The 25,434-nt window shown below is 39.5% G+C and overlaps 1 protein-coding gene across 1 annotated transcript; it reads right to left on the bottom strand.

Moving 5' to 3' along the window:
• Positions 1-207: 207 nt before the first annotated feature.
• On the bottom strand, positions 208-13,275 carry LOC148000467 (uncharacterized). The gene is made up of 8 exons (XM_087589584.1): positions 13,251-13,275; positions 12,834-12,870; positions 10,643-10,704; positions 8,449-8,482; positions 7,914-7,956; positions 6,744-6,872; positions 1,337-2,013; positions 208-1,234 (listed from the first exon to the last, which is right to left on the bottom strand). The coding sequence occupies exons 1-8, from the start codon at positions 13,273-13,275 to the stop codon at positions 907-909; spliced, it is 1,335 nt and encodes a 444-aa protein (XP_087445710.1). The 3' UTR covers positions 208-906.
• Positions 13,276-25,434: the final 12,159 nt, after the last annotated feature.

Below are 25,434 nucleotides of genomic sequence, written 5' to 3'. Positions count from 1 at the left end.
TCACAGAGACTTCATGTTCCAGGGTGGGAAGATAACCAAGTGGCCCCTACCCTCTCAGAGGAGAAGGAGGTGGGGCGCAAGGGAAGGATTGTGGGAGAGGCTGACAGGGAGGGGGCAGTGAGCAGGATGTAAAGTAAACAAGTAAAAAATAAAATTGAAAATAATTGAACATTTTTTCTAGGAAGCATCACATGGCACAACTGAGTCTCCAGTGAAACAATAAATTTTTACTTCAGTCTACTATCACATTATACCTTTAACTCTACAATTTATATATATGATCAATTCTCCCACACAGACTGCTGTGGCATTCCAATCGATCCTGGAGGAATATCAAGGGTCTAGGGATCAGGAGCCGCAGCCACTAGAAGAAAAACAAGAATTATCAACAGCATCATCAGGCACATCACTGGTGATATTGTCATGCCCAGCATCAACAACATCAGTATCATTATCATCGGGATCAATGTAGTGAGAAACAGTGAGAAGGTGGATGCTTCTCTTGTTATTTTTAATCTCAGAAGTTGCTTCTTTTGGAATGTTGCGGTCAAAGGCTATGCTAACCTCAGAAGTCAGAGTTCAGAATGACAGCATTAAATAGACAATAACATTTAACAGGAAGTTACCCCTGCTTAGTCATTCAGGAAACACAAGGTCTTCACTGGGAGTGACCATAATCTCCTCATTCTAGACTAGAAAACAACCAATCAGAAAACAGTTTTACATGTCACTTGTATTTGTCCAAACTGGATTTATCATGTTACTAAAAATATATAAATTGAAAAAAAGTTTCAGGTTCTAGGTTATTCATGAATAGCCCTATAGAAGCATGAAATTTATTAACAAAACAGACCTAGGTTTCAAGGGAAAAAAATTCATCTATTTTAAGCTACTATTTTTGTCTAACTAATCTGATCCAACTTTTTTGTCAGTGGGAGCTCCTTGGCCATTTTCTTCATGCCATGCATGTTGAATTTGGATTTTCATCCATGTTATGACAGAGAAAAGTGAGGATACAAGCCATAAAAAAGGCAAAAAGGGGATGTGTGCTATCGCTGGTGCCGGAAGATATCCACCCACCCTGAGAGGGTTCATGCTGTGGTTTATTGGTTCAGCTGACGCAGAAGCATCAAAATTATCAACAGGTGCCTGAGTAGCAGGCAGACCTTCTTCTATGTCAGGAATAAAAGAAGATTCCTCATCTGAAGAAGCAGTATAAAATATTTCTTCTTCACTAAGGGATATCAAAAGAGTCAGGTTAGTCATTTGAATGGAGTCAAGGGAATCACAAGTGCAGGAACCAGGAGTGGGCTCTGGGTCAGCATGGGGTTTGTACCTTGTACTCTCCTTGTAAAGAGGTAAATCAACTACATAATCCAATCCAATGTGACTAGCTGGTCCTGAGTCACCTGACACAGTACTGTCATCAGCATTTGTATGGGACAGCTCGGGCTCATCTGCAGTCAGACCGTCAGCGGAATTGGTGGACTTAGTCAGCGCAAGCTCAGCTGCAGTCAGACTGGCAGCGGCAGTGGTGGACTTAGTCGGCACAGGCTCAACTGCAGTCAGACTGTCAGCGGCATTGGTGGACTTAGTCGGCACAGGCTCAACTGCAGTCAGACTGTCAGCGGCAGTGGTGGACTTAGTCGGCGCAGGCTCAGCTGCAGTCAGACTGGCAGCATCCTTGGTGGACTTAGTCAGTGCAGGCTCAGCTGCAGTCAGACTGGCAGCCTCCTTGGGGGACTTAGTCTGCGCAGGCTCAACTGCAGTCAGACTGTCAGTGGCAATGGTGGACTTAGTTGGCGCAGGCTCAACTGCAGTCAGACTGTCAGCGGCAATGGTGGACTTAGTTGGCTCAGGCTCAACTGCAGTCAGACTGGCAGCCTCCTTGGTGGACTTATTCTGCGCAGGCTCAGCAGCATCCAGGCTGTCAGCAGTAGAAGTGGAAGGTCCAACATCAGCAGCAGCCTCAGAAGGCACGGAATGGAAATTTTCCATTTTAGTTTTTTCATCCTATAAGGAAAATTATCATTGTTATTTTTGATTTAAAATTCACTGATTTTATTCATTTCATCACCCTTCTGATAAAGTCAGGACCTTGATTTATAGTCCCCAAACTATTTCTGTATTCCGTCGATATTTAGCACTACATTCAATGATATTCAGTAACGTCTGCTTCCTTTCAGGATGAGTAAACGGCCCAGAGTCTTTAAAAATCTTTAATGTGGACATGCTTAGGTTTAAACTTACCACTATTCTGCTCTTTGGGATCTAAACTCATGGTACCTTTTAAGATGGAAATATATAAAAAGAAGTGACAAAATGTGTTTCTTGGCCTCTGATGTTTTGCTCTGCTTCTCCTCGAAATAACGATTTTGTAATATTCTCTCTCCTTCACATTCTATGGTTCATCCCAAAAGTTCCACCAGAGAACTACTACACCTGATAAAAAACTTCAGCAAAGTGGCTGGGTATAAAATTAACTCAAATAAATCAGTAGCCTTCCTCTACACAAAAGAGAAACAAGCCGAGAAAGAAATTAGGGAAACGACACCCTTCATAATAGTCGCAAAGAATATAAAGTACCTCAGTGTGACTTTAACCAAGCAAGTAAAAGATCTGTACAATAAGAACTTCAAGTCTCTGAAGAAAGAAATTGAAGAAGACCTCAGAAGATGGAAAGATCTCCCATGCTCATGGATTGGCAGGATTAATATAGTAAAAATGGCCATTTTACCAAAAGTGATCTACAGATTCAACGCAATCCCCATCAAAATATCAATCCAATTCTTCACAGAGTTAGAACAATTTGCAAATTCCTCTGGAATAACAAAAAACCCAGGATAGCTAAAACTATCCTCAACAATAAAAGGACTTCAGGGGGAATCACTATCTCTGAACTCAAGCAGTATTGCAGAGTAATAGTGATAAAAACTGCATGGTATTGGTACAGAGACAGACAGATAGACCAACGGACTAGAATTGAAGACCCAGAAATGAACCCACACACCTATGGGCACTTGATTTTTGACAAAGGAGCCAAAACCATCCAATAGAAAAAAACATAGCATTTTCAGCAAATGGTGCAGTTCAACAGAAGGTCAACATGTAGAAGAATGCAGATCGATCCATGCTTATCACCTTGTACAAAGCTTAAGTCCAAGTGGATCAAGGACCTCCACATCAAACCAGATACACTCAAACAATAGAAGAAAAAGTGGGGAAGCATCTGGAACACATGGGCACTGGAGAAAATTTCCTGAACAAAACACCAATGGCTTATGCTCTAAGATCAAGAATGGACAAACAGGATCTCATAAAACTGGAAAGCTTCTGTAAGGCAAAGGACACTGTTGTTAGGACAAAACGGCAACCAACAGATTGGGAAAAGATCTTTACCAATCCTACAACAGATAGAGGGCTTATATCCAAAATAGACAAAGAACTCAAGAATTTAGACCGCAGGGAGACAAATAACCCTACTAAAAAATGGGGTTCAGAGCGAAACAAAGAATTCACAGCTGGGGAATGCTGAATGGCTGGGAAAAAACCTAAAGAAATGTTCAACATTTTTAGTCATAAGGGAAATGCAAATCAAAACAAACCTGTGATTTCATCTCACACCGGTGAGAATGGCTAAGATCAGAAACTCAGGTGACAGCAAATGCTGGCGAGGATGTGGTGAGATTGCAGACTGGTACAACCATTCTGGAAATCAGTCTGGAGTCTCCTCAGAAAATTGGACATTGAACTACCCGAGGACCCAGCTATACCTCTCTTGGGCATATACCCAAAAGATGCCCCAACTTATAAAAAAGACACGTGCTCCACTATGTTCATAGCAGCCTTATTTATAATAGCCAGAAGCTGGAAAGAACCCAGATGCCCTTCAACAGAGGAATGGATACAGAAAATGTGGTACATCTACACAATGGAATATTACTCAGCTATCAAAAACAATGACTTTATGAAATTCATAGGCAAATGGTTGGAACTGGAAAATATCATCCTGAGTGAGGTAACCCAATCACAGAAAAACACACATGGCATGCACTCATTGATAAGTGGCTATTAGCCCAAATGCTTGAATTACCCTAGATGCCTAGAACAAATGAAACTCAAGATGGATGATCAAAATGTGAATGCTTCACTCCTTCTTTAAAAGGGGAACAAGAATATCCTTGGCAGGGAATAGAGAGGCAAAGTTTAAAACAGATGCAGAAGGAACACCCATTCAGAGCCTGCCCCACAAGTGGCCCACACATATACAGCAGTCCAGTTAGACAAGATGGATGAAGTAAAGAAGTACAGGCCGACAGGGGCCGAATGTAGATCTCTCCTGAGAGACACAGCCAGAATACAGCAAATACATAGGCGAATGCCCGCATGAAACCACTGAACTGAGAACGGGACCCCCGTTGAAGGAATCAGAGAATGGACTGGAAGAGCATGAAGGGGCTTGAGACCCCATATGAACAACAAGGCCAAGCAACCAGAGCTTCCAGGGACTAAGCCACTACCCAAAGACTATACATGGACTGACCCTGGGCTCCGACCTCATAGGTAGCAATGAATATCCTAGTAAGAGCACCAGTGGAAGGGGAAGCCCTTAGTCCTACTAAGACTGAACTCCCAGTGAACAAGATTGTTAGGGGGAGGGAGGTAATGGGAGGAGGATGGGGAGGGGAACAGGGGGGAGGGGCTAGGGGGACGTTGGCCTGGAAATCGGGAAAGGGAAATACAATCGAAATGTAAATAAGAAATACTCAAGTAAATAAAGAAAAAAAATAAAAATAAAAATAAAAAGTACCTGAGTTCCATGTCTTTGCTAAGTTCTTCCTAGAATAAAAATTACTCAGGTTCATCACCTGTAGTAGTTAATTGGAAACCAAATTGATCTAGGCATAAACGAAGAGCATTTGAGTTTGGTTTCTATAAATTTACAGTTTCTAATGATTCCATTATGTGTAATAATTATATCTGAACTTCCTCTTTCCTAATGATGAAATTAGAGGTCTAGAGGAAGGTAGTTAGCTACGTGTTGACAGTATGCAGTGGAGTAAGGAGTAAGTAGTGTGTGTAAGATCAGCAGACACACCCTTCTGCTTGCTTTGTAACTTCTGAAAGGGGATTTAAACAGGAAAGATGGCTGTTACTTTTGAATTTGTTTCTGTACTTTCTGTGACAAAATATCTGATGGGGAAAACCAGTCACTTATTTCAAGGAAGGAACAGGGAGGCCTGACTTTTGGCAGTACATTATTGGTTCTCACAGGCTGGTAGACCGGGAAGCAGATAACACAGTACTGGTACCACAAGTAGTCACAGCCATTAAAATCTACCACTGAAAACCTTCTGCTAGCGAGGCCAGACCCCAAAAGTTAAACAATCTCCCAAACAGTGGCCAAGTGTTCAAACACATGAACTCACATCTCTTTGTCTGATCCTCCCATGCACTGCTTAGCATTTGTGTTAATGTTAAATAACCCCGCCCCACACACACACATGCAGAGTTTATCTACTGTTTGTCTGTTAATGCTAACCAAAGTGTAAATCATGCTACAAATGTGATAAACCTACTTGGAAGCCTGACTGATAACTTGAATTTGATACCTGAGACTGGAAACAGAGGAAGGGAAAGATTCATTCATACAAGTTATCTTTTGATACCCACAATTCAACTTACATTCTCCTACTCCCCAAATAAATTAAGAACAGGACGTCCTTGAACTGACAGAGACCACCCTGCCTGCTTTATGAGTTCGTGAATTAACTGTGTACTCCAACATACCCAGCCACATGTTGTGGGCACCCTGCCTATAAGTACTTTGGACTTCAATGGGTAAAACCAGAATGCTGAGGTCCTGTCCAGGAAGTTAAGAAATATCAGAAGACTGACTTCTTATTTCCCCTGATGATAATTTTAATCTTTTTGCCTATCAAACATATTAAATCTGTGTGCTGGAAAAGGGGCTGAGGAGTTTAAAACATTCATTGCTCCTCCAGGACACCTGGCTTTGCTTTGTAAAACACATAATATTGGCTGACAAAGTTCTGGAACAACAAGAACAAAGGATGAAATGACCTCTTCTGATTTTTGTGGGAAGCACACGCACATGGTATACAGACAGAATACACGCAAAACATTCACACACATAAAGTCAGTCAATCCAAAGTAAATGAAACACAACTATGGTGGTCGCTTTCATGTTGACTGTACCTATTTCCAGGAGCATGTACTATTTGGTTTCTGTATTTTTATGAGTTCTCCTCAGTGAGTTAAAAACATGCTCATTTTCTGTTTTTTCTTCTGTTTCCATAGTCTAATTTACTATTATTACATTTTATGACAGTGATTCTCAACCTGTCTGTCATACCCTATTGGAGGAGGGCATAGAACAGTCTCACACAGGTTGGCAAAGACCTTCTGAAAATACCAATACGACATTACAGTTGATGATATTATCAATCTGACACTGATGCAGTAGCAACAAAACAGTTGTATGGTTGGGAATCACCACAGCATGAGGAACTGTATTAAAGGTCACAGCATTAGGAAGGTTGAGAAGCACTGCCTAATGCAGTGACTGGCAAGGAGTGAGGATATGGAGAGTGTGAAGGGAATGCTCAAGGCTGATCTTTCTCTACTCGTTCACTACTTGCACTAGGAAGGCATAGGCACAAACACCCATCACTCCCCTTCACAAAAGGAAATAGGTTACTTCTCACATCAGTGGGGATTACCGTTGCAGATGTATTTTCTTCCCATACTTCAAGAATTGGGTCTACCCGAGAAGACACATAAACTCCAGATTTTCTAAAACTGTTCTGGCTCTTCTTAGGTTTTATGTGGATCTTTCTCCCTGATTCTCCCTGCAATGCAGAGGGGACAGTTAACTTTTTATTTGGTCCCGAAATTAACTCTTTTCTTTTAGGATGCATGCTTTTAAATCAACTTTATTACTTAGGAATTACAGGATATTGACACATGAAAATTAAAATTCATTATTAAATATAAAATATCTTCTAATATGCCTACTTACAACTTAGCAGAGGAGGACGGTAATGGGGGGAGGATGGGGAGGGGAACACACATAGAGAAGGCGACAGGGAGGGGCTAGGGGGATGGGGAGGGTTTAGGGAGATGTTGGCCAGAAACCCGAAAACAGAATAAGAATCGAAATCTAAATAAGAAATACCCAAGTTAATAAAGATGAAAAAAATTGCATGCATTTTCCTGAGGGTCAAGTCACTTAGGAGATTCCTGGATTATAGAAATGTCTGGACTTACTAAGAAGTACTTATTATATATAAGTACACTGTAGCTGTCTTCAGACACACCAGGAGAGATCATCAGATCTCATTATAGATGGTTGTGAGCCACCATGTGGTTGCTGGGAATTGGATTCATCAAGACCTCTGGAAGAGCAGTCAGTGCTCTTAACCACTGAGCCATCTCTCCACTCCAGGAAAACCCGTATGGGAGAGGGTGAGGGGGAAGGGATGGGGGCTCATGGACAGGAAACCGGGAAGGGGAAAAACATTGGAAAAGTAAAGAAATATATCTAATAAAGAATTTTTAAAAAAGAAATATTATGGTCTAGTAAGAGTCACATTTTAAAATCAGTCAAATGTGTACTCATCTCTGCAAACAATACTTGTCAAACATCAGACATCTTCTATTGTACAAGGACTGTGCTCAATCTTCCACTCACTATGTATTTTGAGTCCATTCTCTTATTGGCCACCACTACCCACAAGGACTTACTGCTCACTTGCAGTTTGTAGAAATCTCCACATCTACAATGTAGACTCCCTTGAGCAATCTTTCCATATAAAACTGATCCCAGTTACACTATTGCTGAATTATAACAAAATTCATAAGAAAATTAATTTCACAAAGAAGCATTTTACCTTCACAGAGGAGGTAGAGCTGACATTATCCACATTCACACACCTAGGAACAACAAAGGAGGGCTTGTCAGGGAGCCTTTAGAATAACAGCATGCAACATTCTTCCAACCTCAGTTAGGTGGCTCAATCCCTTCTTCTTGAATAAGAAACCCAGGCAAACTAGCCAGTAAACTTCAGGGGATTCTCTGTCACCACCTCCTGCCTCATCGTACGTGCCCCAGGATTCAGATGCAGGTGAGATCATCAGACTTCATGTGGATTCTGAGAATCCAAACTTCCATTCTCACAGACTCATGGCAAGCACTTTATCCACTGAATCATCTCCCTTCCTAAGGATGTTTGTCCATATCTCATGCTGTGTGGGAGATAGGTCTAGTAGTTTGAACATGGTTTGCTCTACAAATAATTGTTTAGCTTGTGATTATAGAAGAAATAAAGAAGCTGAAATCGTTGTACACAAAGGCAAAGACAGTGTCATGTTCTGAACATTATACTTTTTACAGATTAATGTATTGTACAATGCACACATTCTTACCACGGTGATCTTCCTGTAAGTTGCATACCAGCTTCTAAATAGGGAAGCAAAATTTGTCACTAAACAACTATAGGAAACATGACAATAAGTGCAAAGGCTAATATTTGTGACCCTATATCTTTTGGCACCATTTATGAAAAGCCTTTAAAGTGAATAATTATTTGTAAATAATAAATATATGCAAAAACCTTCCTTCCCATTTCCTAGTATATTTTAAAGACAAAGAGAAAATTTCATCAAAAGTTACTACTTATAAAAATTGTTGTGCAAATTACCTATGATCCTGATCACTATCAGACACAGAAATTACCATCTTAGCCTGAATTGTTGTCCCATAGTGAAGGGTTAAAAGGACAGCGTCATGTTGCCACTGCTGCTTTTTGCCTCTGGACTGGGGTTGTTTGCAGCGCTCTAAGTGAGCATGCTCATCTCATACAGTAGTGAAAGGGGCTGCTACAAAGGTCGACTTGAACTTCCTTCACTGTGGAGGAACATTCATTGCTACCACCGGGAAGCACAGTCTCTGGTGACTGTCATTGCAGGACAGTCAAGTATAGGAGACCCAAAGAACTTTACAAAACATTTCCAGCTGCAAGTGTGACAAAGCTCTTGAGAGATCAGTGTGTTACTGTAGTCGAGATCTTCTGAAGAAGATGTTAAGGGCCCTCAGATCTAGCATTGACCCCTAGCTCATTTCCATCAAAAAGAAGTTCAACATCAACTTCCATTGCCGGCCATGGCAAGAGCAACTGGAAAGACTTCCTTAGTAGTTATGCAACATGAATTATTACTCCAGAGAGAGAAGCATGAAAGAAACTTGCAGATAGAGCAGCAATCTCACATAAAACATTTTTAAAATATATTTCCACATATAAACCATAGTGTGTCTCAAGTTTCACTCTCTGGATAAAGCCTGCCCTCGAAACATGCTTCAGAGAATGAACAACCCTAGTTCATTTCCTTTACAGTATGTAAAACTCCACTGCACACCCCTTGGCATTGCCCATGACCAGAGCAAGTTTTTTGTCCTATCAACAAATGGGCTGAGAAAATGTCTCTATGGTGGACCGTATGCTCAGCATGTGTGGGGCCTCTTTCAGTCCTCGACAACACAAACAAAACTCCAGTGCTGAAATACATTTTTAAAAAAGACACCCACATTATGATAATTCTGTTTCCCTCAGGGTTATGTGAAGAGGGTCATTTAGGTTCCTCTACACTATTCTCTGGCTGGCTCTCTCCAAAGGCACAGTAGGTATGAGAGATGCTGTGGTGTAGGTTGCTGAAAGGATAAATTCTGTGGTGCTTCTCCCACTGTTGGAATCTAATCTTATTCAGACTCAATCAAGGGATCATTCAGTGCTGTGTACTGGAGAATGATGTGGTTTTTCAACCTTCCATCTACTGTGTCAATGTTGTTTTTACTGGAAATTTTGTCTTGCAGCATATAAATCAAGTAGCACTATATCTTTTGCTAATTAATAGGACTACAGGGAAAAGGTGCTGTCAGAGTAGCCCATATGGAAGCCGCTTTCATTGAATGCTAAGAATATCAGTTTTTATTCCCCAGCACTACCTACAAATCTCACACACTATTCACTTCTCCAAGGGTTCCTGAGTGAGCCAGATATTTATAATATCAAGATATTTACATTAAATGGAAGACATCTAAAAATAACTATAAGATAATCTATGAATTATCAAATAAGTATGATTGAAATATTATGAAGGGAAAAATTCCAGATTATGCTAAAAACATTTAGTCTCCAAAACATAATGAAAGTAATTGAATATTGTTTTGGTTTGTTTTTTAACCTTATCATATTTTACAGACACTAACACCTATAATACGTAGCATTAATCATATATATATTATATATAAAAACTGAAATAAAAATGTATTTTATTACAAAGTCAACTTACTGCTATGTGTCTAGAGAAGACACAAATCATGGAATAGTGTATTTTTTGTATCATAAGACACTACACGCATGAGTAGTTCAATTTGAAGAAGCTAACACGTCAGACGGTATAATTTGAATTTGACATTGCTTAGAAACAATACCTTAATAAATCTATAGTCTAAAAATGGTTGCCAGCAAGTGAACAAAGAATATAAATATATTCGTATTTGATTTCCTTATTCTTTTTATAGTAAGGGTAGAATCAGTAGAGGACTTACACTTAATCTTACCTGAATTATGCTGGATAGATGTTTTCAGAATGGATTTTAGCTGTCTTGGTGATCTTACTCGACTGCGGGGTATTTTAAGAATGTTATGTTAATATTCATATTAAACATTAATCCAATGCATTGAATTACTTCTTGTTTGATTTCCTAACTTATATTACATTACAAGTCTGGGAATACTTTCCTTTCAACTTTTCCCCATGTGGAAAAAAGGGAAGGAATTTAGCAACACAAATGAAACCATTACACAGTTACACACACACACACACACACACACACACACACACACACACACACACACACACACCTTTCCAGCTTTTGCTCTCATAGCTATACCAAGTGATATTTTTAATCTGTAGATGCAATGGAATTAGTCCCCTGACTACATTAATCATAACAGTCTCTGCCCCTGATGCAACAAAGCACCTTTTCCCATGATACTTTGTGAATATTTCACTATCTATGATGGTATCACCCAAGTGGTTTGCTTGTCGAACATCAAATAGATTTCTGTTGCTGCTAGAACTCTTCAAAACCCACCACTGCTTTTGTAATGTTCAAGCTGCTCCTTCTTAACTCATGCATGAATGAATCCTGAAGTCACAATATGCCTGTTTCTGTGCCATTTATGCGTTTTTATGAACATAAGAAGGTAATAACAGAAAAAAAGAACAATAAGACTAAGCGCATTGAGACTGTGAAACTGTTTGCACTTCCAAGTATAAGTTAAAATGCATATTTTGCAAGGAGTCTTTGAACAGTTTTAGTATGGAAAAGTTTGAATCTTGATTTTTGACATTAGCTTGTATGATTTAGGAAATTTTAAACATGGAGGAAATAAGTCATTTGATAGTATTTATAAAATGTTTTCCTGATGTAGAGCCCAAATAAAGAGAACAACATAATTGTCTTCTCTTGTGGAGGTAATTACTCTTAATGAGCACAGAATTAGCTTGAAATACACCTTTTAATTTTCTACCAAACCAGTGTCTAACCTAGCATCCTGGACAGGAATGGATGGGCCTTCACCTGTATGTTCATGTCCAACTGATGTGGAAGGCAAAAACCCCTTTTATACAGAGATAAATAATTGTCACATGGTCATTTAGTTCTATACATTCAGCTAACCTATTGAGATTCAAAGGATCTGTTACTGTGGAAAGCAGATCATATGAATGGATAATTGACGGGTGGAACTTTCAGGAAGACATTGGACTTGTGGAATAATTAAAAGGTGAATGATTCCCTCGAGTTCCAATGCCAGGTGGAATCACATGCTCTAGATGTTTCTCTGTCCTCCATTTTCACACACTGTCTCCATAAAGGGTTGTTCCCAACCTGAAACCCACATCACGTTCCGTGGGCCATGCTAGTGTGGCCAAATGTCAAGCTAGCCCCAAGCATTCTATAGCCTAGCACGGCTTCCTGTCACAGACTCTTCTCACACTCCCAACAACCCAGTGAAGTCATGACTCAACAAACTGTAGCCCAGCAACCAGAGTCATATGTTAATTACTTAATGAACAATACATTCGCACAATTAACTTATAACTAACTTATAAGGACATAAACCGCCCACCAAGATAAGATATAGTTTGTTCATCTAGACACCCAAAATCCTGTACATATCCATCCCTTCAGAATAACCATAACACCCAATAAATGTACAGAGAGAATTCTTAACATCCACCTTCAAATTCTCTCAGCCTGTCATTGGATGGACTGCAACTCATGGGTGTCTTCCAACATCTATGATATATGCTACACCTTTGCATTCATAGCTGGTGCCAAAGGAGGAAAGAAATTGTTGCCATCCTCTAGTAATGACTGACTGAGAATCATTCCAAATTATGTAACATGTCAGACAAGATGAATGACTGAAATGATAACTATGAGTGTGGGTCTTAGTGTACAAGTATTTAGTAAGGCTTTGAAAAGCCAAAGAATCTTAAGTAGACACTAACTTGCACAGTTAATCCTAGCAGGCTCTTTTTAAAAACTGTATAGTTTGTTCTTGGAAATGGTGGGTGAGTATAATTTTCATTTTCTTATGAAATACACCGAACAAGTTTTCAACCTAAAATTATATTCAGAATATTGTGGGACCTGTAAGACACAAGTCTCAAAGTATACCCAAAATAATTTACTTATTATCTTTGCATTTCTCTAGTATTAATGTATTGTTAAACCTTACCGGGACAAAGGCCTTTCATTGTTAAAAACAAATACTTCTGAAAATAAAAACAAAGAATGTATTATTACAAGTATAGAAGAATATTACGAATAATCAGACTCATTATTAGTATCAATGTCTATAAGAGCAATCTAGAGAGTATTCTAGAGTAAATATTCATTTGTAGCCAATTACTTCACTTAGAACCAATCCATTCCCTATATATTTCAAATCAAGGATGACAGCAATTTATCAAACATTAATGTCTAGAAATAAATAGCCGTAAACAATTGCGATGATCCTAACTGAACTCTCTCAGAATGACAGGAAGCCCAATCCTTACCAGTATGAATATAATCAACTGTGATTCTTTTTACTCTGGGCTAATGATTCTGGAAAGAATAACAGATTGGGTCTGGTGGTGCATAACATGAATACCAACACTGAGGAAGCAAAAACACATTGATCACTGTGATTCCTTAGACAAACAGAACTACAATTTAGTGAGACAATGTCTCAACTTCACCCGTAAAAAGAGAAAAACCCAGAGCCCACCTCAGGACACTGCACCTGAAAAACACCCAGGGATAAACAGTTGGCTGAGGGCCAGCATGAGAATACATTCAACAAGAGCCAAATCAACATGACACATCCTGAGCCCAGATATCCTACTACAGCAAGACCTGGATATCCTAACACAATCAAAGCACAATGAAATTACTTTGAAACCAATCTTATTGATATGATAGAGGAATTTAAAGGAGAAATTAATAAATCCCTTAAAATGTACAGGAAAATATAATCAAACAGGTGAAAAATGAATAAAACATGTCAATACCTGCAAATGATAAAAAAAGAAATAAAGGAAACAAACTGATGGAACCTTGGAGATGGAAAATCTACAAAAGAGAACAAGAACAGAAGCACAGCCAACACAATAAAAGAATTGGAAGAGATGATCTCAGGCATAGAATATATACTTTAAGAAATTAATACATCATCCAAAGAAAAGGTTACCTAAAAAAATGACTGACCCAAAATGTTCAGGTAGTCTGAGACACTGTGAAATTTCCTACTAAGAATAATAGCCATGAGCAAAAGTGGAGAGTACGAGCTCCAAGGATGAGAACATATGTTCAGCAAAATCATAGAAGATAATTTATACAACGTAAAGAAAGAATGCTTATGAACATAAAAGAACCTCACAGAACACCAAATTGATTAGTGTTCCCAACACATAATAATCTCTTCACAAAACGAGAATGGTAGGAATTAACACTCATTGGCTATTAATATCTCTCAATATAAGTGAACTCATCTTCCCCACTAAAAAGACACAGCCTGACAAGCAGGATGTGAAATTAGGACCAAATCTATGAAAAATAGGAATGGAAGAAGTTTCCCAGATTAAAGGCACAGAAAATATCCTCAACAACATCATAGAAGAAAACATCCCAAACTTCAAGAAAAAGATGCCTATCTACACACAAGAAGCTTAAAGTACAAATAGTACTTTATTGTGCCAGAAAAGAAAATCCTCCAGCTACATAATAACCAAAACAGTAAATCCACCAAAAAAGAGAGAAAATTAAAAAGCGGCAAGGAGAAAGAGGCAAGTAACATATTACATATAAAGGCAAACCAATCAGAAATATACCGAACTTCTCAACAGAGAATTAAAAGCCAGAAGTGCCAATGAGATGTCTTCTAGACCCTAAGAGACTACAACTGTCAGCCCAGACTACAACACTTAACAAAATTTTCAAACAACATACATGGAGTAAAAAGATATTTTGTGACAAAACCAAATACAAACTATATCTTTCTACTAATCCATACCTACCAGGGATGCTACAAGCAAAACTCCAAGACAAGTAGAGTAACTGAACTCAACAAAACAGAAGAAATTAATAATCACACAGCAAAACCAATAGAAGAGAAAGACATGCAAACCAACATCAAAATAATAAGTAAAAGCAATCGTTAGTCATTAATACCTCTGAACAGGAACAGATTCACTTGCCAAACAAAAAGACAGGGTCTAAGAGAGCAGATGTATAAACAGAATCTATCGTTCTGTTGCATATCGAAACGGAACTCAGCCACAAAGATAAAAACTACCACAAAATAAAGGGCTGAACCAAAGGACTGAAAAGCAAATGGACCCAAGACACAAGCTGAAGCAGTCAATCTAATAACTGGTAAAATAGACCTTCGATCAGAAATAATCAAAAGAGATGGGAAAGGACACTGCATACAAATCAAAGGAAAATACACCAACATGATGTCTCAATTCTGAACAATGCCTGAGATGCAAGGGCATCCTGCTTCATAAAAGAAACATTTACTAATTTGGCTAAAGCTTAAACCACACCTCAAACCTCACAAATTAAGAGTAGGGGGCATCAACTACATATTATCACTATTATGACCAAAGGACATGTCACCAAAAGAGAAACTAAACTGAAAAATTATGCAACTCATAGATGGCATGTACCAAATGGACCTAACAGATATCTACAGAACCTTTCACACAAATAAAAAATATGTACCGTCTCAGCATCTCATGGAATGTTCTCCAAAATTGAACATATATAGATACAGATCTACATCAACAGATAAAAGAAAAGGGAAAAAAAGAACCAACAACAATCCCCCCAAAAAACTCTTGCATCTAATAAGGTCACCATGGACTAAAGCTGGACTACATCAACAAGAAAACAACAGAAAGCATACAATCTGATAGAAACTGAACAATGCTATGCTCAGTGACCACTGGTGCAAGAAGAAATCGAAGACTTTCTAGAATTCAATGAAAATGAAGGCACAAAACATCCCAACTTAGGGAACACAATAAAAGCAGTGCAAAAGGAAAGTTCATAGCACTATGTCCCTTCATAAAATGGAGCAATTTCATAAAAGCAGCTAAACATCAAATCTGAAATATTGAAAAAAAGAAGCAAACAGGCTCAAGAGAAGATGGTATGAAAATTAAACATAGAAACATGGCAAACAATACAGAGAACAAAACCAAGGGCTGCTTACTCAAACCCACTGACATGTGATTTGACACCCATCACAAAACAAGGTGACAAACTCAAGTGAGAGTAAATGCTGGCAGGATGTGGAGCAAAGGGAAGTCTACTCCATCACTGGTGGGTGTCAACAATAACTGGATATCAATTGGGTGGTTTCTCAGAAAACTGAGAATAGTTCTACCTCCAGGGCCAGCTATAACTCTCCTGGGTGTAGTCAGAAAGATGTCACACGATACCAAAGAACCACATCTTAAACTATGTTCTAGTAGCTTTGCTATGAATTTCATAAAGGCATTGTTTTTGATAGGTAAGTAATATTCCATTGTGTAGATGTACCACATTTTCTGTATCCATTCCTCTGTTGAAGGGCATCTGGGTTCTTTCCAGCTTCTGGCTATTATAAATAAGGCTGCTATGGGCTGGAGAGTTGGCTCAGCAGTTAAGAGCACTGTCTGCTCTTCCAGAGGTCCTGAGTTTGATTCCCAGCAACCACATTGTGGCTCATAACCATCTGAAATGGGATCCGATGCCCTCTTCTGTGTGTCTGAAGACAGCTACAGTGTACTCATATAAATAAAATAAATCTTAAAAAAATAAATTTTTAAAATGAAAAAAGACAATGTGGGATACCATTCACCTACTAAGGACAAAGATAATGAATTTTGCTGGTGAATGAATAGAACTTGAGAGTATCTTCCTGAGTGACATAACCCAGACCCAAAAGACATGGATGGTGTATACTCACTTCTAAGTGGATATTAGCAATAAAGTACAGGATATCACTACTATACTCAGGACCGAAAGAAGATGAGCAAGAAAGAACCAAGAGAGGATTTTGAATCTAACTTAGAACATACTGTAAAATAGTCAGAGGAGGCAGAGGAAGGAAGGAACTAGGTGGGAGTGGGTAAATTTGGGACAATTGAGTGTTTCAGGATCGGGTCTGGGGAGATACAGAGGAGATGGCTTGACAGCCATGAAAATGAATGGATAGCTGCAGCTGGTAGGGGTGGGGTTATGGAAAAATTTTACTTGATCATCACATTAGATGCTGATAAAGCCATATAAAAACAAACACCCCTTCATGTTAAAAGTCTTAGAGACCTCAGTGATCAAATTTGCATACCTAAACCAGCCAATAGACAATAACAACTTAAATGCAGAGAAACTTAAAACCAGAGAGTAAGCAAAGCTGCCCACATACAAAGGAGACCTCGCAAAATCTACCAAAGTACACCTACACCAAAGGTGATAAACCCTTACAGAAAAGTGTCTGGATACAAGATTAACTCTGAAAACCAGCAGCCCTCCCTCATACAATAGTTAAAAGAGATAAGAAAAAATTTAGCCAAGCAAAACCCTTCACAGTAACCACAGGGAACATTAAATAGCCCAGTACAACTCTAATCAAGCTACTTAAAGTCCTGTCTGTCAAAAACATTATGTCTCTGAAAAAGGAATTAACAGGACATCTGAAGATGGAAAGGTCTCCTATGCTACAGATGGATAGGATTAACAAGGTGAAAATGGCCATCTTATAAAAAGCATCATCACATTCACTGCACTTCCCATCAAAATTGCAAGACAGTTATTTACAGACCTTGAAAGAGCAATTCTTTCAAAAAAAAAAAAAAACCCAAGATCGCTAAGACATAGATAGATAGATAGATAGATAGATAGATAGATAGATAGATAGATAGAGTTAGATATCGATATAGATATAGATCTTGAATAATAAAATAATTCTTGGAGGTATCACCATCCCTGATCTCAAGACATATCACAAAGCAATCATAACAAAAGTTGTATAGAATTAGTACAGAAACAAAAAGTTGATAGGTGGAATCAAATCAAAGAAAAGACACACATATCTACCAACACATGATTATGACAAAGAAGGCAAAACCATACAATGGGGGAAAAATGAAAGTATCTTCAACAAATGATGCAGGTGTAACTGGATGTCTGCATGAAGAAGAATGCAAATAGATGAGTATTTATCACCCTGCACAAAACTCAAGTTCACATGGATGAAAGACCTCAGCATTGAAGCAGAAACATTAATATCCTTGGAACATTAGTACAGTAGACAATTTCCTAAACAGAACACCAATGTCCCAGCCTCTAAGACCAACAACTGATAAATGGGGACTCATGAAACTGAAAACCTTCTGTAAAGCAAAGGAAACCATTAAAGGACAAAACAGAAGCCTACGCATTGGGAAAAGATCTTCACCAGTCCTGCACTTGAAAGAGAAATAATGGTCAAATTATATATAAAAACCCAAGGAGTTAGACACCAATAAACCAATTGGAAAGTGAGGTAAAGTGGTAGATGGAGAATTCTCAACAGAGGAATCTCAGGAGGCAGAGAAATAGTAAATGTTCAGTCTTCAGTCATCACTGAATGCAAATAAAAAGAACTCTTAGATTCCATCCTACCCCAGTCAGAATGGCTAAAATAGAAAACACAAGTGACAGCACATGCTGGCAAGGATATTGAGCAAAGGAAACACTCCTCCATTGTTGGTGGGAGGACACATTTACAACCCCCTTTGAAAAGGAACTTGACAGTTTTTTTTTTTCTAAAAATTAAGAATGGATGGGATTGGCAAACATCATAATGGATGAGGTAACTGAAACCGAGAAGGACAGGCATGGTATGTACTCACTTAAAGGTGAGGACCTTAGCAGCCATAAATTACAGAATAACCAGGCCACAGTGCACAGACCTAAAGAAGCTAAGTAATGAGGGCCCAAGGGAAGATGCGTGAATCTCACTCAGGAGAGAAAATGAAATAGATATCAGGATTCAATTGAGGGAGGGAAATTTGTGGGAGATGGGGAGGGGAACTAAGGTGCAGAGCAGGTGTGGTGTGGGAGCTGGGACAGAAGATACCAGTGGAGAGGCATCTCTATCGTGAAACAAAGACCAGGAACCATGGGGGCTCTTAGCAGTCTATCTATGGAGCTGAGACTCGCGGAGCCTACTAGCAGCAGGTGATATGCAGCTTTCAGTGGTCATCTTCTGTACACAGGGGAGACTTCCAGGAGAAGGAGGAGAACACCAAAGCACTTAGAAAAACATCAACCCAAAATTTATCCTACCAGCAAGATAGGCAGGTTAAAATGGAACGGACATTAAGGAGATACCAAACCAATAACTGGACCAACTTGAGACCCACCCTGTGGAAGAGAGCCAATCTTTGACTCCATTAATGATATTTTGCTATGCTTGCAGACAGAAACCTTGGCTAATTGTTCTGAGAGTCTTCATCAAGCCCTGGATAGAAACAGATGTGCACACCCACAGCCAAATAAATATCAGGTGGAGGTTGGGGCGTCTTGTGAAAGAGTTGGGTGAAGGATATTGAATTCAAAGGAGGACAGTGCCATTGAAGGTTCAGAAACACAACAAGAAAACCTACAGATTAACCAACAGGGGACCATGAGGGCTCACAGGGACTGAACCACCAATCAAAGAGCACGCAAGGATGCACATAGACCCCATATTCACAGGTAGCAGATGTGCAGCTTCATGTGCTCTTCATGTGGACTCCTGGTTTACTGAACTGAGGGCAGGTTCACATTCTGTTCACATTTGGATTCCTTTCTGCTAGCTGGGCTGCCTTGTGTGGTCACAGTAGGAGAGGAGCTAAAATGTCTGCACTATTTTATCTAGGGTGAATAAGACCAGCTACAATATAGTAAATTTATATATGATATAAAAATCTTACCTTTGTTAAATCTGACATGCTTCACTTTTTTTTTTATGTGCTGGTCTTCTTGCACTGTGGCATAGATTTTAAAGTTATGGTTATCGTACTATTCATAAGAAAAACATTTAGCGAGCATTTGAAGCCCTTTATATTTGAGTCCCCTGTGTCTTAGTTTAGATGTTTACAAACATTCTTTTTTGAAACCGGATCTCACTATGTAGCCATGCTGGTCTGAAACCCACCCCATAGACCATGTTGGACTTAACTCACAAAGGTCTGTGTGTCTCCTACCTCCCACAGTCTGGGATGTAATTCATGGAACTACAGGTCTAGGCAAATAATCTTTAATTCATTTTTCAGCAAATGATTATGATTATTGACTGGTATCCTCCCGAATTTCACAAGAGAAAACATGAGGCATGGTTAAGTTTTAAATAGAGCACAAACTAAAAGGCTCGAGAAAGCATACACACAATCTTTCCCTCTTTCCCTCCCTTCCTCCCTCCCTCTCTCCCTCCCTCCCTCCCTCCCTTCCTCCCACTTAAAAACTCTAATGACAAGATTTGCCTTGCTCAGGGATGTATGGCATTAGACTCTTAGGGAACACTAGGAGGAAAGATTCCAGGTCTGCAAGGAGATAAGAACTCCAGAGGACAAACAACAGAGTGAAATAACCTGGACACCTGGGGCTCTCAGAGACTGAACCACCAACCACAGAAAATACACGGGCTGGACTCACACCTTCCCACTCATATGTAGCAGAAGAGTAGCTGGATTTTCTTATAGGTCCCAGTCAACTGGGATGGGGCCTATCAAAAACTGTTCCTTATACATGGGATACCTCCTTCTAGCTGAGCTGCCTTGTCTGACCTTGGAGAGAGAGGAAGTGTCTACCCTTGCAGAGACTTGAAGTGCCTGGGTGTGGGGATATATAGGGGATCCATGACTGCTCAGAGGTGAAGGGGAAGGGGAACCGGAAAGGACTGTAGAATAGGGAGACTGAGACAGGGTCAGTGAGTTTGATGTAAAGTGAATAAGAAAAAATAAAATTAAATATTTCAAAGAGCATTAAAGTTTTGAAATGAGAGTGAGCTCTCTCTAGAAAGGCTCACCTTAAAGCACAGATCTGTTGTCTGGAAATAATGGCTCAACATAAACAATAGGTAAACATGTGTACTAAACAGGGAACTTCAGCATAAACAATTTTATTTCATATGGAAAGGAATATAGCTTTGTAAGATCATTTTGTAGAGCTAAACATTAACAAAGTCTAGGACAAGATTTATAATTCTACAATACCAGAATATGTGGAAGGAAATGAACTATTTATATATCCACATTGAAAGCTCCATCTGAAATATGACAAAAAAATGTCTTGGACTGCAGTATCAAGAACATTGCTGGTTCATTACAGGATGAAAGTTTACAGAAAACCTCCTAGCAAAAGGTAGTTTTCTGCTGCATTGGACATTTCAAAACTCAAACAGATCATTAGGAAACACTATTTATTACCTGTGATTATGTATGTATAATTCTAAACATGTGGCTTATGCTGTCATTTTTAGAGTCAGAAATTATAAAATTTCAGACTCAGGGACTGGGGGTGTTTATTCATGGTAGAACATTTGCCAATGACACACATGACCTTTAATTCAGTGGCAAACTGTGTCAAAATAAAAAATACTGAAGTGGACCAACAGCTGATCTAGCTTATTCTTTGTCTTGGTTCATGACTCACGAACTGAACTACTGAACTATGTAGTAATCCTGGTACTGCTGTTCTTTTGTTGTGTTGGAACAGTCTCCGTATTTCCTGTGTCATAAGCTTTCTAAATATTTGTCTCTGAGTTTTTCAAATCATTTAATATCATTTTAATATTCATACTTAAGTAATTGTCACCATCAAGAACAACACTAAGATTGTAGGGAAGGGAGAGGTAGCAATGAATATCCTAGTAAGAGCACCAGTGGAAGGGGAAGCCCTGGGTCCTGCTAAGACTGAACCCCCAGTGAACTAGACTGGTGGGGGGAGGGCGGCAATGGGGGGAAGGTTGGGAGGGGAACACCCATAAGGAAGGGGAATGGGGAGGGGGATGCTTGCCCGGATACCAGGAAAGGGAATAACACTCGAAATGTATATAAGAAATACTCAAGTTAATAAAAAAAAAAAAAAAAAAAAAAGAACCTATTCTGCATACAGGCAACATCCTTTAGGATAACCCATGCTGTAATTGTTTGGGACTCACACAAAGATCAAGCTGCACATCTCCTACCTATGTGTGTTGAGGCTTAGGACCAGCCTCTGTATGTTCTTTGGTTGGTGGTTCAGTCTCTAAGAGCCCTAAGAGTCCAGGTCAGTTGATTTCGTTAGTCTTCCTGTGGCGTTCTTATCGTCTGAGGGACTGCAATCCTTCCACTTATTTTTCCATGACAGTCTTCAAGATCCATCCAATTTTAGCTGGGAGTGTTCATCTAAGTCAGCTTCTGGGTGAACCCTCTCATGGGACAGCCTATGCTAGACTCTGTCTGCAAGCATAACAGGATATCATTAATAGTGTCAGGGACTGTTGCTTGACAATGCGATGGGTTTCAAGTTGGGTAGGCTAGTGGTTGGCTTTTCCCTCAGTCTCTCCTCCAGTGTCCCGCGCGAGCTCGCCAGCAAGAATACATGGGAACACACGAATTCTTACTGCAGCTAAACATTTTTTGAATCTTAAGGAGAGGCCCGGGACGCCGGCAGGGCGCGGCTTATATACACCCTAGCGCGGCACATCCACACCTGATTGGTCGCTTACCCAAGATCTCATTAGGCACACCCCGGAGTGGGCAAAGACCTGGCACGAAGGCACTCTTGCACATGCACACACAGTTAACTTCCTGAAAGGAAGTCGGCTGGCGCGGCGGAGGCCCGCGCCATCTTGTGGTGGCGAATGTTATTGCGGCCCTCTACACTCCAGCCCTGTTCCTTCATTGACTGTAGACAGGAAAAAAATTGGATGTAAAGTTTTGTGGTTGGGTCGATGTTCGAATTGCTCCAGTGGGCTTGCTGTGTAGCTAGAAGAGCCAGTCACCCCAGGTTCTGTATCCCCAAGGCTATGATTCATAACCTCCACTGATTCTTGTGTGCCTCCCCTATCCCATTCTCTGTCTCTCTCTCTGAGGTTGTACCCTCACTCAACACTCTTACAAGTTACAGATCTCCATGTAAGGTTTGTATGTAAGCTTGTGGACATGACCTGTGGATGATTAACAGACTATGGCTATTTTTTATGCGTGATTGACAGGCTGTGAAAATTTCTTCTGGATGACAGAGAGTTGAGAGTTGCTTGTAGATGACTGACAGGACAAGGAGGTTTCCAGTGGATGATTGACAGGACTTAGGCAATTCTTATTGATGATTGCCAGGCTGTGGGATTTCCCTATGGATAATTGACAGACTATGGAGGGTTTGCGGACAGATTTTTTGATAAGCTGTGTGTCTTGTGGATGAGTGACAGGCTGTGGGTCTTAGGCTGGATGATTGACACAATGTAGACATGACCCACTGATGCAGTTTTCAGACCACGTGTATCTATGTAAATTCTTACCAACAAATGAACAAGGAAACCCCCAGTCACTAGTACTTTGATTTTTTTTTCATTTCCAAATTTCATTTTTTATGCCCAGGAGTAATGTTTCTGTATTTGCTTCCATCAGGATCACAACATGCTTCTTAGGTAATAGATACAGTATCAATGGTAACACAGGGACTAAAAGGTAGCAAAGCAGGACTTCACGCTTTATGGTAAAATGGTCAGTGTGTGCCTGGACTTACACCAAAATTGGTAAATATCACTATGAGGTGAGAAACAATGGCACCCCAGCTCCTGGATTTTAGATTCAAAATGGTTTAAGCAAAATGAAATGAGGGTCCCAAAGACCAGGGTTCATTTCATAATATTTAAATTTATGAAGTGTAAGGATCTTGACTGGCTAAAGAAACAAAAAGGTGTAAGAATGGGACAATCTTGAGAAATAGTAGAATGGGGATTCTACACAGTACATGTGGGAAGTTACATGTGGGGAGTAAATGGACTGACAGAATGAAAAATTCCAGTTCATCAAGTCGGAGTATTTAAAGAATATGTTCAATAAACAGAGGAATATTTTGGAATTAGAATGCATAATTTATTATTTATATGAAACTGCAGCTTAAAGACTAATTAATTAAGCCTTTAGAACTACAAGATGATCAAGAAGCATGTGGACAATGGAATGTCTACTACTGTGCTACTGGTTCTCCTTCCTAAGCTAGTACAGCCTAAAAATAGGAAATAAGGGATAGAGACTGGGGTGCTTGGTAAAACTCAATTGGCAAAACACTTGTCCTGAAAACCTCATTGCAGATGTGGGTATAATGGGATCCCCAAAGCTTACTTTCCTGCAAGTATGAAGATAATTTTGCTCCAAGACAGAAAATCAAACACACTAGGGATTTGAGTGAGTGAACAGTCTCCAAAATGGAGGGACCAGGGGTGGAACGAAAATGAGGGTTGATGGTCTGTATTCAGTCCCTAGAACCCACAGTATAGCAGAACAGAACTGTCAAGTGGCATTGTCCTTTGGCCCAAACACAGTAATCCACGTGTGGGGGGTAAAGTGAGAGAAAGACAATATCAGTCTCTATCTTTCATATGTGGATCAATGCACAAACAAGATGTACACATGTACACAATGTGAGTACTGGGGTTCAGGGTCATAGATCCAATTCAAAATGTCTTTGACCCATCTGCAAACACAGGTCATATTAGAGTAAAATGTTCTTAGTGAATTTTTTTTTACATAAACTAGACAATGTATTGAAATTTCATAAGATTTTATGATAAAATTTACCATGTTGAGATATATATATATATATATATATATATATATATATATATATATATATACCTTTAGAGATGGATGGGCTGTTAAGAGTTCTAGTTTTGACTGTAGAGCTCTCAGTTTTAATTGCTAGCACATTGCTGGTCACTCACAACTATCTGTAACTCCAATTCCAGGGGAACCAGTACTGAATTCTATCACACATACTGCATAGAAAATGCACAGCAGCAAAATCTTCTACATATAAATCTAATCAATTTAATGATATAAAAAAATGTAATTTCTTTAACTTAAACATGTTAAAGTGCTGAATAGATGGGCTCTAAAAGAAACATTGGAAAAGTATTTATGACTTAATTCAATGATTATGTTTTCTTATAGAAGGCCTAGGATTGGCTCTCTTTAGTTATACAGGCCTCTTATGCCTAGGAGCCCTAAATAGGAATGCAATCCAGTGGGGCTCAGTGAAAAGGAAGGTAAGCATGACCCCTCCCTCTCAGGAGGCAGCCCATAAAATACAGGATGCCCATGATAGACTCTACAGACCCAAGAAGGTAGAAAAAGAAGGGCACAAGAAAGGATATTTGAGAATATAGAATGGTCATGGAAGGCATATGGATGGATGAAAGGAGCTGATTAAGAAAGGAGATAGAAAGGGATAGGGTCAGGCAGGGTTCAGTGTGGGAAGGAGGAGGGAACCATGATAATGAATGGAGATCTGTAACTTGTAAGGGTGTTGAGTGAGGGTACAACCTCAGAGAGAGAGACAGAGAATGGGATAGGGGAGGCACACAAGAATCAGTGGAGGTTGTGAATCATAGCCTTGGGGATACAGAGCCTGGGGTGACTGGCTCTTCTAGCTACGCAGCAAGCCCACTGGAGCAATTCGAACATCAACCCAACCACAAAACTTTAAATCCAATTTTTTTCCTGTCTACAGTCAATGAAGGAACAGGGCTGGAGGAGAGACTGAGGGAAAAGCCAACCACCAGCCTACCCAAC

This window comes from Rattus norvegicus, chromosome 16 (assembly GCF_021556685.1).
Source record: "Rattus norvegicus strain SHRSP/BbbUtx chromosome 16, alternate assembly SHRSP_T2T, whole genome shotgun sequence".
Taxonomy (NCBI): Eukaryota; Metazoa; Chordata; class Mammalia; order Rodentia; family Muridae; genus Rattus; species Rattus norvegicus.
Note: the sequence above shows the minus strand (reverse complement) of the source record. Positions and strands in the feature narration are given on the sequence as shown.

Bases quoted from the DNA above. Each gene is read 5' to 3' on its own strand.
- LOC148000467 (XM_087589584.1), bottom strand. From the start codon at position 13,275: ATGTGTTTTTGCTTCCTCAGTGTTG. The intron at 12,871-13,250 runs GTATTCATGTTA...TTTTATTTTCAG, and splicing joins TTTTTGCTTCCTCAGTGTTG to AAGTATTTGTTTTTAACAAT. The intron at 6,873-7,913 runs GTAAAATGCTTC...TCTGCATTGCAG, and splicing joins GCTCTACCTCCTCTGTGAAG to GGAGAATCAGGGAGAAAGAT.